The following is a 16,560-nucleotide window of genomic DNA, read 5'->3' as shown; positions in this document are numbered from 1 at the left end:
AATCATAACCTTTGCCGTAAACGTGGGGAAACGTGACGTTGTGCTTAGATCGGCATCATGGGGCAATTTACACTTTCCAATATGTGACAATCATCCAACTTCAGCTGAAGCTGAGCAAGAACTACGCCTATTCTAATGATTGTATTTATATTCAATTCAATTCAAACAACTTTTATTCTCTGTGAGGGAACTTCATGGGGGGGGGGGGGGGACAGGCTAATGTCCCTTTCACATGACATGATAAAGGTCTCACATTATAGCCAGAACAGTTGAAGGAGCCATGAAATTGAAACGAGAGGTGACTGGGGACCGATTTTTTTAGAACCGCCACCTGCTCCCTCAGTCATTGGTAAACACATTCATTCACTCTGCATCTTATTCATTACCAGTAGTCAGGACTCAGGCACACACTCATATTGAAGCTTTCCTATGAGGATGATCCTAGTGAGGCACTAATGGACTAAATTATCTATCTAGATGTAATCCTATATATTTCCTGGTCGGGAACGCCATGTGTGGTGATGAGTGTTACATACAGTACAAGACGCATAACAACGTAGAACACAAACCCATGCTGTATAAAGGATTAGAAGGGGTTGAATATCATTCTGATGGCACCCCTCTGTCTATCCATCAGACTCTCTGGGCGGTCCGTTCCCCTCCACCACCCACCGATGCCACCACAAGCCCAAGCGCTGCCTGCCCATCCAGCAGTGTGGCGTTGTGGGCGGGGGCCAGAGGAGAGGCCTGGCCATAAGTCCCTTGCTCTTCCACCCGAACACCAAGGGCTCCCAGATCGCCATGGACCTGGCCCAGAGGACCGTCAAGAGGCAGGCCAGCTTCTGTAACGCCATCACCTTCAGCAACAGACCCGTAGCGTTGTACGAGCAGGTCCGGATCAAGGTATGTAGAGATTTAGATGGACACAACACCACACCCAAGGAGGTTTATTTACAGTGTACAAAGTATTCTAACAACGGTAGATTCATTTTATTTGTTGATTTTTATGAACATTTTCAAGAACAACAAAAAAGCCCATCCCTCAACGAGGTCCCCAATCAACATGTTGAACTGCCAGAGAGGCACCAGAACATCCAGTTGTAGGGAACTTTTGTAGGATGTTCTATACATGGTGGGATGCTGACACCATAGGCTCCAAAGATGGTGACGCAAGATACGGAGAGAGATACTAACACGGATCTGTAAAATAGGTGAGACGAGCTTTGATGGGTACAGTATCTGATGTATGCACGGTATATATAATGTAAACACACCAAGTCAGGATGGTGATGTGAACACACACACACACACACACACACACACACACACACACACACACACACACACACACACACACACACACACACACACACACACACACACACACACACACACACACACACACACACACACACACACACACACACACACACACACACCTAGCTTATGAGTTTGTCCAGGTACATCCTTCTTTCAGTCTACTGCTGCTTCCCCCTCCTGTTCCTGTGTCTCCCCAAATAGGCTTAGCAGCTTTCCATCTAACAAGCCAGCATGTCAACACAGTCAAAGCACTGGGTCAATACTGCTTATGGCTCCAGGGCAAGTGGTTGTGGCTTTACTGGGTGTTGGTAAAACAGTGATGAGTGAATAGCAGCAAGCGCAACAGTTAATTCAGCCAAGTGCTCTAAAGCAGTGGTTCCTAAACGTCTTTTATTTATTTATATATATACATATATATATACATATATATACGCATATATATACGTATATATATATATATACATACATACATACAGTGGGCAAAAAAGTATTTAGTCAGCCACCAATTGTGCAAGTTCTCCCACTTAAAAGGATAAGAGGCCTGTAATTTTCATCATCGGTACACTTCAACTATAACAGACAAAATGAGGAAACAAAATCCAGTAAATTACATTGTAGGATTTTTTATGAATTTATTTGCAAATTATGGTGGAAAATAAGTATTTGGTCACCTACAAACAAGCAAGATTTCTGGCTCTCACAGACCTGTAACTTCTTATTTAAGAGGCTCCTCTTTCCTCCACTCATTACCTGTATTAATGGCACCTGTTTCAAACTTGTTATCAGTATAAAATACACCTGTCCACAACCTCAAACAGTCACACTCCAAACTCCACTATGGCCAAGACCAAAGAGCTGTCAAAGGACACCAGAAACAAAATTGTAGACCTGCACCAGGCTGGGAAGACTGTGGGACTGTGGGAGCAATTATTAGGAAATGGAAGACATACAACACCACTGATAATCTCCCTCGATCTGGGACTCCACGCAAGATCTCACCCCGTGGGGTCAAAATGATCACAAGAACGGTGAGCAGAAATCCCAGAACCACACGGGGGGACCTATTGAATGACCTGCAGAGAACTGGGCCCAAAGTAACAAAGCCTAAGTAACACACTACGCCGCCAGGGACTCAAATCCTGCAGTGCCAGACGTGTTCCCCTGCTTAAGCCAGTACATGTCCAGGCCCGTCTGAAGTTTGCTAGAGAGCATTTGGATGATCCAGAAGAAGATTGGGAGAATGTCATATGGTCAGATGAAACCAAAATATAACTTTTTGGTAAAAACTCAACTTGTCGTGTTTGAAGGACAAAGAATGCTGAGTTGCATCCAAAGAACACCATACCTACTGTGAAGCATGGGGGTGGAAACATCATGCTTTGGGACTGTTTTTCTGCAAAGGGACCAGGACGACTGATCCGTGTAAAGGAAAGAAGTATTGAGATAAACTTTTGTTTTAACAAAATACTTATTCTCCAACAAAATTTGCAAATAAATTCATTAAAAATCCTACAATGTGATTTTCTGGATTTTTTTCTCATTTTGTCTGTCTCACCTTTTTAAGTGGGAGAACTTGCACAATTGATGGCTGACTAAATACTTGTTTGCCTCACTGTATATATATATTATATATATATATATATATATATATATATATATATATATATATATATATAATTAAAATAAAATAATCTTTAAAACTGATAAATGCTCTCCTCACCCTTTGACAAATGTGTAGAACTGCAGGAAATATGTTTTAAACCTGCAATATAGTGCTTGTGCCCACAAAAATAGACTTGGCTCGCTCGCTGGGGGGAACGCGTGATGTTCCCCGATGCTGCAATGGGAGCCTGAGTGAAAAAGGTTTGGGAACCCCTGCTCTGAAGTACACTTAAACTTCAAGACAACGTAGGCTTTTGTTTTGCATTAGTTTTATTTAGGTACAGTTCAGGATTTCCGTTAACCTGTAGAAAAGAAAGAAAAGCTGCTAAAACCTCAGCGAGGTTTTCACTCAAATGTCCGGAGCCATTGAAATACCAGTCGCTGTAGCGTGAGATTTTCTGCTACAGCTCATCAAACAGCTGGTTCGTTAGTGCTGGAGTGAAACGTGCTTTTATAAGCCCAATCATTGTGCAACAATTCTTAATGCAATCGCCTGTTAAAAACAGTTTTGATGGCCACGATTAAAAAGAGCTACTATTTTTATTTCTCAACTGGTAATTGCTTTGCACTTCCCATTCGCAAGTCAAGTGCATAGGCAACTAGGCAGGCATTAGTGTGTCACACACCACTTTGCAATGGGCTGAAGGCAGTATGAATTTTGAAAACATATACTTAACTGTTTGAAACCTGAAAGTTTTACTACAGTACATATTATGAGGCATGTCTTACCTGGCTTCGAAGTAGCCTAGCCAAAATCCAACCAAACGTACCGTATTCCATATGCCATTGAAACCAGTAGCCTATTCCTCTCATGTTGTATTGTATATATTTTTCTCTGTGCGCTTCTGACAACTGTGTTTTCCTGCTACTTGCATTATGAAACATACATTTGCATGTTTCCTACTGCCTTGTGCGCATTGCTGCGCTTATAATGTGAAGAAATAATAACGTATCAATATTTTAAGCTAAATATTCTGATCAGTTGCACGAGCGTCATTGCTTTTTACATTGTTTTGGAGATGTAGCCTAGGTCTTCTAGTTGTATGAATTTGGGAACTATCGTCCCACAGCTGTCCCAGATTTAGTTTGTAATAGCCTATTTCTTTCACACGGAACGACAAGCTGTCCAATAGAATAGGTACACTTTTCAACTATGGGGGATAGCAGATTGACATAGGCTAGTGATTTTGCTGTTCATTACTCCTGTTGTTAGCTGAGGAAAATCAAATGTGGCAGTTATTTTCAAATTGCGCATCGGATTTCTGTAAGAAGGACGCACGCCATTGCGTCCTAGAGTCGCATGGTCTGTTGAGATGAATTGCCATAATCTAAATGGGATTTCTGTCACTGTGGGTGGACGCCCTTATCAGGTTACGCACCCAATGCATATTGGGTCCGTTAAATGTCTTAAATGTCCGGGAAAATGAAAATGATGCAATGTCCGGTAAATTAAAATGCTGCCTGTCAAAGGTCTGCCACCATATTTTACTAACGGAAACCCTAGTACAGTTATACAACCAAGGCAAGCCATTCACTCAACCAACCAAATAGGCCCATTACTTGCTTTCTTTTGCAACCTGTCAGCATTGTATAGGCCTCGGTCACAAAATGGAATCTCATTGACAGACAATACACAAAGGGAACCTTCAAACTTCAAGGCAACATTTAGACTTCCTTATGAAGTACAATCCGAGACCCTTACACTCTTATGCTACGACAAACTGCTCTAAGACCATCGACCTATCACAGTCTGTCCTCCTTCCGCAGATCACTAAGAAGCAGTGTTGCTGGAGCGGCGCTCTCCGTCTGGGCTTCACGGCTAAAGACCCGTCCCGTATCAACCCAGACAGCCTGCCCAAGTATGCCTGTCCTGACCTGGTCTCCCAGAGTGGCTTCTGGGCCAAGGCACTCCCTGAGGAGTTCGCCAACGAAGGGAACGTCATCGCCTTCTGGGTGGACAAGAAGGGCCGGGTCTTCTATAGAATCAATGAGTCCAACCCAATGTTGTTCTTCAGTGGGGTGAGAACAGGAGAACCTCTGTGGGGACTGATAGATGTCTATGGGTTGACCCGTGGAGTGCAACTGCTAGGTATGTTAAGAAAGCATGCATGCACACCTACACATACATCTCCATACCATTCCTCACTTCTAGCGTCTTGGTACGGTGATGGACAATGAGAGAATTAGGAGGTTATGGCATTTGGTGATCACCCATGCCTTTACGGTGAGCACCTTATGATCATACAGAATGTAATGGTGCGTTTTGTCCACTCCAAAGTCATGTTAGGTTTTGTAACATGTTTACCTACTGTAAACATAGTGTCTCCTGACTGGGAATGAAATATATTTTCTTAAGGTGGATGAGGTTAGTGATAGTTATTCTGACCTAATGTGAACCACTCTAAGATCTGATGACAAGGTCTTTACAAATGCTATCTATATATGACTAACATTTGGCCCTAGTATGTCTGCACCACTATAGCACATGGGCTGCAAATGCAGCTTTACCATACATACCATAGAGATAGACATAGCATACGATAGCCTAGCATTAGCCAAAGGCTTAGCATGCAACCATAGCGATAGACATAGCATGCGATAACCTAGCATTAGCCAATGCTTTGATGTAACCAGGGCCTATGGCATACTGTGCATGTTTCTGTTCTCTAGAGATTCAATGTGCCAATGTTGTCATCCCGCTTATGATAAAAATAGACAAGGGGGTTGGTCACATGTTCCATAGATAGCCCATTTGATCCTAATTGCGAGCCGTGCCAATTGACAGGAGTACAGTGGTATCTCCTGTCTCGGATAGCAGAGGGGTGTGATGTTGGAGTCGTTTTATCTGAACCCCTCCCCAGTCCCCCCGCACTCCTAGTCTTGACGGGAGGCAGTGATGACAAGCAGCGATAGAAACCTAGCTGTATTCCTGAACAGACTAGCACGGACTCCTGAGAGTAGCAACGTCAGACAACGGGGCCACAATTTGTTGGCCCAAAGTTCACATTGTCGTCTCGCATTACCGTGACGCCGGAAAGCAAGAATAGCATCGGGGGGAGAGAAAAAAGTTAACAAAACAAACAAAAAATATTAAAATGTCAAGAATCATGTGTGTTCCTTTGGCTAAAAGTATATTTCCTACAATACTTGGACAGTTTGAACTCTCTTCTATAAGTCACTTGGGGAGATCCCTGGCGTCTTGGTAAACTGTATGCTGCTCGGAGTGCTGTTACAATCGCTCTCTTCAGCCCTAGTTAAATCAACACACAGCCTTTTACAGTCAGGCTATAGCCAGGGCAGCCTAGGGTGCAGAGCTCCTATAGGTCCTCAGGGGGCCTTCTGACTAACATCTGCCCTCATCATACTGGTCGCTTACATCTGAACTGTAACAGTCCTAACATTTTCTTCCCCAGATGTTTTTTGTTATTTTCCTGCTTTAGCTTTCCAGCTACATCCAAAATATATACATCGTGAATGCAATAAAACCAGCGTCCTCTTATCTCTCTGTATACACAGACATGCAGCAGTCCAGCTATTTTTTTCCCCCTTCAGTACTGTAGGCCTACACATTCTTATTTAGGCACATTAATCTCTTATAAGGATGGAACATGGAACATTCTACCTTATTAGGGCTTCGTGAAATTTCATGTGACAGGAATGAACGTGGGCCTTATACTTGTTTCCACCTACCACACGCAAACCTCCAGGCTGCCTTCACTTCATATTCCCTATCAGAGGTGGTATCTGTCAGACCAAATCACTTTTTTTCCCAAGCCTGCCGACACGCATTATGTTACATATTCTATTCATTTAACTTAATGACTCCACTGCACTGTACATGCGCCAGGACATGTCTGTTTAGCTGCTACTGTAAAGTCTAACATGCAGGTAATCATCTAAGGTCAGATTTAGCTTTACCTGATAGTGGTAATGGTTGGGCTAAGGAAATGTTTAACTGATCACAGGTTTCTGCTTATTGGGAATGGCACAGATAGAGAAGTACCTGAGGCATCTGTTAGTCATCCTGGTGTTCCCACAGACTACTGTTACGGACCATACCTAGAATAGCTTTCAAACTGTCTGTTCTGTTTAATCAAATGCCAACCCCCGAAAGATTTATTAAATGAACGTAAACGATCCTTAATCACTGAAAAACAAACCCTGTTGCAAGATATGAGCTATTTCAAAACCCATAATTACACACACACACACACACACACACACACACACACACACACACACACACACACACACACACACACACACACACACACACACACACACACACACACACACACACACACACACACACACACACACACACACACACACACACACACAGAAACCGTTATTTACCATCTCACCAGCAAAGTGAACACACGTGCCTACTTCTAAAAATAAAGTGCATTTTGTCATTCGATAACATCGGTTAAAGTCCCCAGGGTTGTGTTGAGGTCAGCACAGAAGGTTAGGATGACAGTATGACGCCAGTTGCACCCGGCAACAACTTCAAGGCCTCCGATTATTACACATTGCTTAGTGTGATATAGTGTTTTCCACACCTCCGGTTGGGTGATGAGCATAATTTAAGATCCAAGCTGTAGATAATGAAACCCAGACAGGCAGAATTATGGGATGAATAAATCTAGCTACTCTGGTGTTGGCAGCTTCATTCCTCATACACAGACTGCACCTTCTCTGACAACCATGAGAATGGCAATGCACTGCACTTCCCTGCCTGCCTGTCTATCTCTTTTTAACGATCTCTTCTTAACCATCTATCTCTTCTTAACTATCTATCTCTTCTTAAATATCTTCTCTGTCTATCTCTTCTTAACTATCTTCTCTGTCTATCTCTTCTTAACCATCTATCTCTTCTTAACTATCTTCTCTGTCTATCTCTTCTTAACCATCTATCTCTTCTTAACTATCTTCTCTGTCTATCTCTTCTTAACTATCTATCTCTTCTTAACCATCTATCTCTTATTAAGAGTGCATCATGGCAAATAAACAAGCAAAGTTGACGAGAGCATTGAACTTAACATACAACACCCGTCCTGCCTGTCACATTCTGTTAAAGGCCCCCAAAGCACACACATCCCTGGGTCGCTCCTCTTTTCAGTTCGCTGCAGCCAGCGACTGGAACAAGCTGCAACAAACACTCCAACTGGACCGTGGTATCTCCATCTCTTCATTCAAAGACTCGATCGTGAACACTCTTACTGACAGTGGTGGCTGCTTCGGCGTGATGTGTCGTTGTTCTCTACCTTCTTGCCCTTTGTGCTGTTGTCTGTGCCCAATAATGTTTATCCCATGTGTTGTGCTGCTACCATGTTATGTTGCTACCACGTTGTTGTGGTGTTGTGTTGCTACCACTCTGTGTTGTCACGTGTGGCTGCCTTGCTATGTTGTTGTCTTAGGTCTCTCTGTATGTAGTGTTGTGTTGTCTCTCTTGTCAGTGATGTGTGTTTTGTCCTCTAATTGTATTTTATTTTGAATCCCAGCCCCCGTCCCCGGCAGGAGGCCTTTTTGCCTTTCGTTAGGCCGTCAATTGTGAATAAAAAATGTATTCTTAACTGACTTGCCTAGTTAAATAAAGGTTGAATCAAAAATGTAATAAAATGAACGTGTACTGGGGTCGTTCCACGAACTGACCGCCTTCTGCATCCCTTTGATGTGAAATGATTTTACTCCCCATCACAATTGAAAGGCTGTCACGACCCACGCTTCCATCCAACCAATTCATGCGGATGAATTACCCGATGCGTCACAAACGGGCCGATGGAAACATGAAATGCGAATGTCTAATTTTATAAATGCCGAAAGACAATTTGTTCATTCGACATGGTGGGATCTTTTGTGTCTGCAAAGTTATTTGGGGGAGAAATAGTGGTGGAAATGACTTCATGCGCAAATATTGATATATTAACCATCATATAGAAGGAAACTTGTAGTCACGCGATGATATGTTGTGCGGTCCTCCCACTACGACTCGGGAAAGAATGCAGTTTATTAGGCTACAGATGAGATAAGTAATGATGAACTTCACAGGATGGTGAAAGTGCAAGATGATGAGCTTGATGCTCCTGTCCAATAAATATCGAGGGTCTTGTTCTGGTAACTAGATTATCGATGCTTGGCTGCCCTTTGACAGATATAAATAATATCGCTCTTTATCCATAATGATCTCATCATGTAGCCTACCCGTACTGTATCTGCAAGCTGTTGGCTCGAGAAGCACATGTACCAAGACCAGAGTGGGCACATTTTCTATATAACACAGCAGTTGTTTTGACAAAACCATCAGTACAGTAGAGTTGAAAAGGCGATGGAAATTTAACTTGTATTTTTTATTTGGTACATTGGAAATTAACGGCAAAGGTTATTTTGTTTATGTGCACTACATTATCACACACAGACTATTATCCGCAACAAGTCAGTTTCATGGAGACACATCGCTGGTGGGAAAAGTAGATGGAAACCTAGCTACTGACAAAGTTTTGGCTTGGTGGCCAAACAAATGATTTGCATCGATCAATATGTAAAGGGAAATCTAGGAAGCCAAATGATTAAACACTTTGGCCACCTTGTAGCCTAGATGTCACAGCCATACATTTCTGGAACATTGTCAGTCATTACATGCATTTCAGCAAGCCCTATACTTTTTCCACTTTTTTATTTTTATTTTGTTGTGTTGCAGCCTTTATTTTTGTCACTAGACTCCACACAATACCCCATCATGTCAAAGTGGAATTGTGTTTTTCAAAATATTCACAAATTAATAAAAAAAAATGAAAAGTCAATAAGTATTCAACCCCTTTGTTATGGCAAGCCTAAATAAGTTCAGGAGTACACATTTGCATAACAAGTCACATAATAAGAAGGCATGCACTCACTTTGTGTGCAATAACATTGTTTAACCATTTTTAAGGTCCCTCAGTTGAGCAGTGAATTTCAAACACAGATTCAACCACAAAGACCAGGGAGGTTTTCCAATGCCTCGCAAAAATAGGCACCTATTGGTAGATGGGTAAAAATAAATAAAAAGCAGACATTGAATATCTCTTTGATTACACGTTGGATGGTGTATCAATACTCCCAGTCACTACAAAGATACAAACGCCCTTACTTACTCATTTGCCAGAGAGGAAGGAAACTGCTCAGGGATTTCACCATGAGGCCAATGGTAACTTTAAAACAATGACAGAGTTTAATGGCTGTGATAGGATAAAATGTAGGATGAATCAACAATATTGTAATTACTCCACAATCCTAACCTAATTGACAAAGTGAAAAGAAGGAAGCCTGTACGGAATAAAAACATTCCTGTTCGCAATAAGACACTAAAGTAACTGCTAAAATTTTGGCAAAGAAACAAACTTTATGTCCTGAATACCAAGCGTTATTTTTGGGGCAAATCCAACGCAACACTAAGTATCACTTTTCATATTTTCAAGCATGGTGGTGGCTGCATCATGTTATGGGTATGCTTGTCATCAGCAAGGACTAGGGAGTTTTTTATGGCAAAAAAAACAGAATAGAGCTAAGCACAAATAAGACAATTAAATACATTTTAATCCTACTTTGTAACACAACAAAATGTGAAAAAAATCAAGGAGTGTGAATACTTTCTGAAAGCACTGTATATGCTTTTTGAGTCGTTAAATGCATTTTTAGCAAAGATGCAAATGTACATGTTTTTTTTTAAATACATTTTGTATTGAGGTCAGCACAGAACACTAGTCTTAAAGCCTTTGGGGATATTATTGCACATGGCATAGTGTGATTTAGTGTTTTCCACCCCTACAGTTGGATGATGAGCATAGTTTAAGATCCCAGCTCTAGCTAATGAAACCCAGACAAGCAGAATTATGGGCTCGATACATCTAGCTACTCTGAGGGTGACAGTTTCATTCCACAAACACACACATGGATGGAGAGAGAGAGACACACACACATCACACACACACACACACAGTCTTAGACAGACACACACGCACACACCACACACACACCGTCAATGACGACCATAGAAATGTAGATGCGCTTGCCTGCCTGGCTGTCAATCTATCATCTCTCTTATCTGACTTCTCCTTTTTGGCACCATTAAGCTCACCTTCCCCGGCAATATATGTAGCCATAAACAAGTCCATATCTTTATGGCGCTGGTATTTGGGAAAGGTGATAGCGTGACACTCACTGCTAGAGCCTCCTAGGTAGGAACTGACCCAACACTGTTAAAATGAAGTGCTTTGTAACAATGAGCTCGCCACCATCTTGAAGGAGACGGAACCTTAACAGTGCTGGAGTATTGAAACACATCATCCTGAGATGTTTTGAAATATTGCATGGTGTGTTGTAACACCACTAAATCAAGCGTTGTGCAACACCTTGCCAGGGACTGGGAGCACTCACAGAAAATATTGAAAACACTATTTTGGTGTTTCAAGTTCTGTTAAGTTCTGTTGATCCCTTCTCTTTTGGTGTAGTTTCCTCTCTCTAAAGCTTCTAAACACCATTACGATGTTTTGAATCCCGTCTAGTACCGAAGTAGATGACTTTTTCTGGAGTGTCTTAATGTTTAACTTTATTTTATGTATTTGAGAACTTGCCTTTCTATACAAATTTTGGCAGGCATTGTCAGACCCAACTGAAGGTTGAACTGCAAGAACTTGAGGATTCTGCCTTCACATCTTTCATTAACAATAATGAATGTGGGAATGGGTGCAGTTTTCGTTGAACGTCATTTTGCCTGACAGTTTTGATAACTGCTCGTCATGATCCATTACACATCATGGCACAACAAGCTTAACGTTAGAGTTTTCTTTCTTCAAACATGCACACGACATTGTGTGAGAGAAGAAAAAAATCACAAAGTCCTAATTGTTTGAATTACCCACAATCCTCTGAAAACAGAGTCAAGTGGCAAGACAGGAAATGCAAGGTGATTCAAACCAAAGACTTCTAATGAGTTCAATCACTCAATGTTCTCTGTCTTTGTTATCCTCATAAAGGACACATATATTTGTACATTATTTTGGTCAAATGGAAATAGTGAATAATTGAAACGACTTGCATCCATTTTATTGAGACAGTTCTGAAATGATTAGAGGGGATAGAGATAGGTGAGATAAACAGAATGAAGGGTTGGAGCAGGGAAATTATACCTGGTCTTCGTTGGGGAGAGTGGTGACTAACCCGGGTGTGTTACCGCCAAACTATTTCAATTCACCACAGAGTCATTTCCTACAGTGTGGCTGTGTGGTTGAGCGGGTAACATTCTAACGAAATGTATCATCTGTTCTGCCTGTCCTTTTCCCAATCTGTCTAAATGAAGAAGATTTAAGGTGGAATTCCACAATTCCATATTTTTGCTGTACTTTTTAGTACCTTTTTGAATAATGTATTGTATGGTCGTATTTTACATGTCTGCTGGACGTACCAACAAACAGGAGCAGAACTTTCGGGGGAAGCATTTTTGGAGATTTTGTCATCTCCGTAGTCTCTTATCATCAACCAATATTTAGGCTATAAACCACTTGCATTTATAAACCATTGATTTTATGAGAAACAAAGTTTTTGTGTTTTGACGCTGCCTTTTACATGCACTGAAACCCTAAGAAGTGTTTTCACACATTCTCTCAAAAACACCAATATTCAGGTGATGAACCACTTTGGGTATTTCAGGGTACTTCGTTTCTGTTTTAAAGAACATTCGGTGTATTAAAACACTTACATTGGGTTTACATTCAAAGCCCCTCCCAACACCAGATCTCAGCTTAGGTGCACAACTTTTCATGGTTTCGTGACACAATCATGGTGTATTGAGACTTATTTATATATATATATATATATATATATATACAATATATACAATGTACAAATAGTTAAAGGACACAAGATAAAATAAATAAGCATAAATATGGGTTGTATTTACAATGGTGTTTGTTCTTCACTGGTTGCCCTTTTCTCGTGGCAACAGGTCACAAATCTTGCTGCTGTGATGGCACACTGTGGAATTTCACCCAGTAGATATGGGAGTTTTTCAAAATTGGATTTGTTTTCGAATTCTTTGTGGATCTGTGTAATCTGGGGGAAATATGTCTCTCTAATATGGTCATACATTGGGCAGGAGGTTAGGAAGTGCAGCTCAGTTTCCACTTCATTTTGTGGGCAGTGAGCACATAGCCTGTCTTCTCTTGAGAGCCATGTCTGCCTACGGCGGCCTTTCTCAATAGCAAGGCTATGCTCACTGAGTCTGTACATAGTCAAAGCTTTCCTTAATTTTGGGTTAGTCACAGTGGTCAGGTATTCTGCCGCTATGTACTCTCTGTGTAGGGCCAAATAGCATTCTAGTTTGCTCTGTTTTTTTGTTAATTCTTTCCAATGTGTTAAGTAATTATCTTTTTGTTTTCTCATGATTTGGTTGGGTCTAATTGTGCTGTTGTCCTGGGGCTCTGTAGGGTGTGTTTGTCTCTCTCTCTCTCTCTCTCTCTCTCTCTCTCTCTCTCTCTCTCTCTCTCTCTCTCTCTCTCTCTCTCTGTCTCTGTCTCTGTCTCTGTCTCTGTCTCTGTCTCTGTCTCTGTCTCTCTCTCTGTCTCCTCTCTCTGTCTCTCTCTCTCTCTCTGTCTCTCTCTCTCTCTCTCTCTCATAGAAAATCAGGGGGTAAATAAACATTTCAAAGCAAGGGAACATTCTGTTACTTTTCAAATGGCCCCGAAAACATTTTCAAAGCGTGTGTGTGTTTCCAGAGAATACTCTAGGACATGCAAAAGCCTTTCTGCTCCTTGACCTGTTTAAAAAGTTTTCAATACAAGTAGATTTTACTTTCTCCCATTTTGGCTCAATGTATTGTTTATACTGTAGGGCAAAACACCAGTGATTGCGGAATGTGCTCTTTTCTATAGATGTCGGCAGGGGCAACAGAGAAAAAAGAGCCCAATGTTTTGACACGGGGGAACACAAGCTGTGAAAGCTTGACGGATGAGGTCGTGAGAAAAATGGGTGCTTTTGTTTATGTCTTTCGCGAATGTGTCAGAGAAATGTCGCTTATCTCTGACAAGGTGTCACAATGTCTAGAAGGTTGTCCGAACCTTGTAGAGTGTGTGTGTGTGTGTGTGTCTGTGTGTGTGTGTGTGTGTGTGTGTGTGTGTGTTTGTGTGTGTGTGTGTGTGTGTGTGTGTGTGTGTGTGTGTGTGTGTGTGTGTGTGTGTGTGTGTGTGTGTGTGTGTGTGTGTGTGTGTGTGTGTGTGTGTGTGTGTGTGTGTGTGTGTGTGTGTGTGTGTTAGGAGAGATGTGAAGAATGAAAATATGCCAGGTCTGATACGGGAACATATTCAAATCTTTCATATTGCTCTGTTGTCTGGTTGGCAGCAGGTTAGAAACCTGACGTCTCTTCATGGTTATACAGCACCTTTCACTTATGATTTGTTGTGCAGAGGTATCAAATCAAATGTGACTGGTCACATACATGTGCTTTGCAGATGTTATTGCGGGTGTAGCGAAATGCTTGTGGAGGTCTACAATTTTTCTTTCTGAGGTCTTGGCGGATTTCTTTTGATTTTCTCATTTCAAGCAAAGAGGCACTGAGTTTGAAGGTAGGCCTTGAAATACATCCACAGGTACACCTCCAATTGACTAAATTTATGTCAATTAGCCTATCAGAGGCTTCTAAAGCCATGGCATCATTTTCTGGAATTTCCCAAGCTGTTTAAAGGCAAAGTCAACTTAGTGCATGTAAACTTCTGACCCACTGGAATTGGGATACAGTGAATTATAAGTGAAAAAAAATCTGTCTGTAAACAATTGTTGGAACAATGACTTGTGTCATGCACAAGTAGAAGCCCTAACCAACTTACCAAAACTATAGTTTGTTAGCAAGTAATTGGTGGAGTGGTTGAAAAACAAGTTTTAATGACTCCAACCTAAGTGTTTGTAAACTACCGACTTCAACTGTAGACCTCTCCTTATCGATACATCCAATAAGACAGGACTTTTATATACAGTGCAGATCATTTCAGACATCGCAGACCAGCGTAGAGGCTCTTGCAGTGTAGTTGACTGTGTCCCTGTTTGGAGTTAACACAGTTTAAACCTTTGTGACCAGCTGTAGAGAATTACTCTATTAACGTAAGCATTAATGACATATGAGATCTGGATGGAACCAGTCTGCTTGGGCTGTGTTTTGCTGGCTCGTACCAAGATGCATATGTGATATGTCGTGGTGCAGCTGTGTAGTGGCACCAACTAATGATTAGTAGGAGAGCTGGTGGGTGGGAGGGAGGGAGGGAGGGAGAGGAAGGGACAGAGAATGATGGGATGAGTGAAAAAGTGGGAGTGAGGGAGAAAGTGAGAGAGAGAGAGAGAGAGAGAGAGAGAGAGAGAGAGAGAGAGAGAGAGAGAGAGAGAGAGAGAAGGAAAGAAGGAGCGGAAGAGAGAGAATAAATGAGTGTGAGAAGAGAGGCATTAGCATAGAAGAGCATTCATGAAAGCAAGCTAATTCACTATTTTGCTTTACTCTCACTGCAAACTCACAACGTTTTCTCACTTACTTTTACCCTAAGGATACTGAGAGAGTAACTACCGAGAGATGGTAGTTAATTTGAGACAATTTGCTAAATAACCCTGCAGCAACAGGAAATGTGAACTATTATGCAGATTATAATGAATGGACATTTTTTTGTAGGGGCTGATGCATTTTTCAGAAGAGGAAATCAGGTCTGAAATTTGTAAGTGGAAATTACAAACTTCAGAAGCCTTTTTAAACCTCAAATACACTACAGGTTTTACATTTCAGGAACGTTCTCCTGCAGCAGGGTGATCAAATTCAGATCCCACATCTGTATATAAACTAATGACGATTCCAATGGCAACGAGAAGAGATTGACAACTGCTGAGAGGTCGGCCAAGGTTGAAACGCAAACATGTAGATGACACGTGTCACTGGAGTAAGGACTTTCTCAAGGAATATCTGCAATATGTCCCCATATGGAAAACATCTCCTATTATTGTTATTATCAAGATATTGCACAGAGAAGATGGATTCTGAAGTCGAGATTATTGGACCCTTGGTTCCTTGCCACGTTTTGGACCAATCGTCCACTATGTTCTTGGTCCAATCTTATGACTGCGGTAACATGAAGTCATTTGGAACACTGGAAGTCATTGAGGGACGTTATCCAAACGTTACCCAAAACCATAGACGCAGACCACAGAGGTTACTGGTTACGGTCCACTGAGGGGAAAACACACTCCTGTCTGTGAAATGGTTATTTGATTATTTTCGTATTTTGACTGGCATTGAGGTTTGACTTGGCCGAACTGTCTAATTCCTAGCTAATACTGTAGGTGCACTTATAAGTCCCCTGGTCAAAATAGGTGATCCAAGGATAATACGCGCTAGGATAAATGATGTTGTAACTTTGTGGTTTTAAGCGTTCAAACTGGAAATGTATTGTAGAATGTCACAACGGTCTCCGCATTCAAAATACGAATGAATTGTCTGGCTGTGTTTTTGGACATAAATGTGAAATGTACTGTAGAAGTCAAGGTCATTGTTTGGTCAGTGGTTTGGATAGA

General features: G+C 41.5%; 1 protein-coding gene across 2 annotated transcripts in view; it reads left to right on the top strand.

Annotated features, from left to right (window-relative positions):
• LOC124015574 (E3 ubiquitin-protein ligase NEURL1-like) overlaps positions 1-16,560 on the top strand; it is a 92,789-nt gene that overhangs the window by 44,707 nt on the left and 31,522 nt on the right. For both annotated transcript variants that reach the window (XM_046330892.1, XM_046330893.1), the window contains exons 2-3: positions 638-903; positions 4,750-5,071. In XM_046330892.1, coding sequence (XP_046186848.1) covers positions 638-903; positions 4,750-5,071 — 588 coding nt within the window. The remainder of the gene's footprint in view (positions 1-637; positions 904-4,749; positions 5,072-16,560) is intronic.

Source organism: Oncorhynchus gorbuscha, linkage group LG26 (genome assembly GCF_021184085.1).
Source record: "Oncorhynchus gorbuscha isolate QuinsamMale2020 ecotype Even-year linkage group LG26, OgorEven_v1.0, whole genome shotgun sequence".
NCBI classification, from domain to species: Eukaryota; Metazoa; Chordata; class Actinopteri; order Salmoniformes; family Salmonidae; genus Oncorhynchus; species Oncorhynchus gorbuscha.
This window is presented reverse-complemented; position numbering and strand designations above follow the sequence as displayed.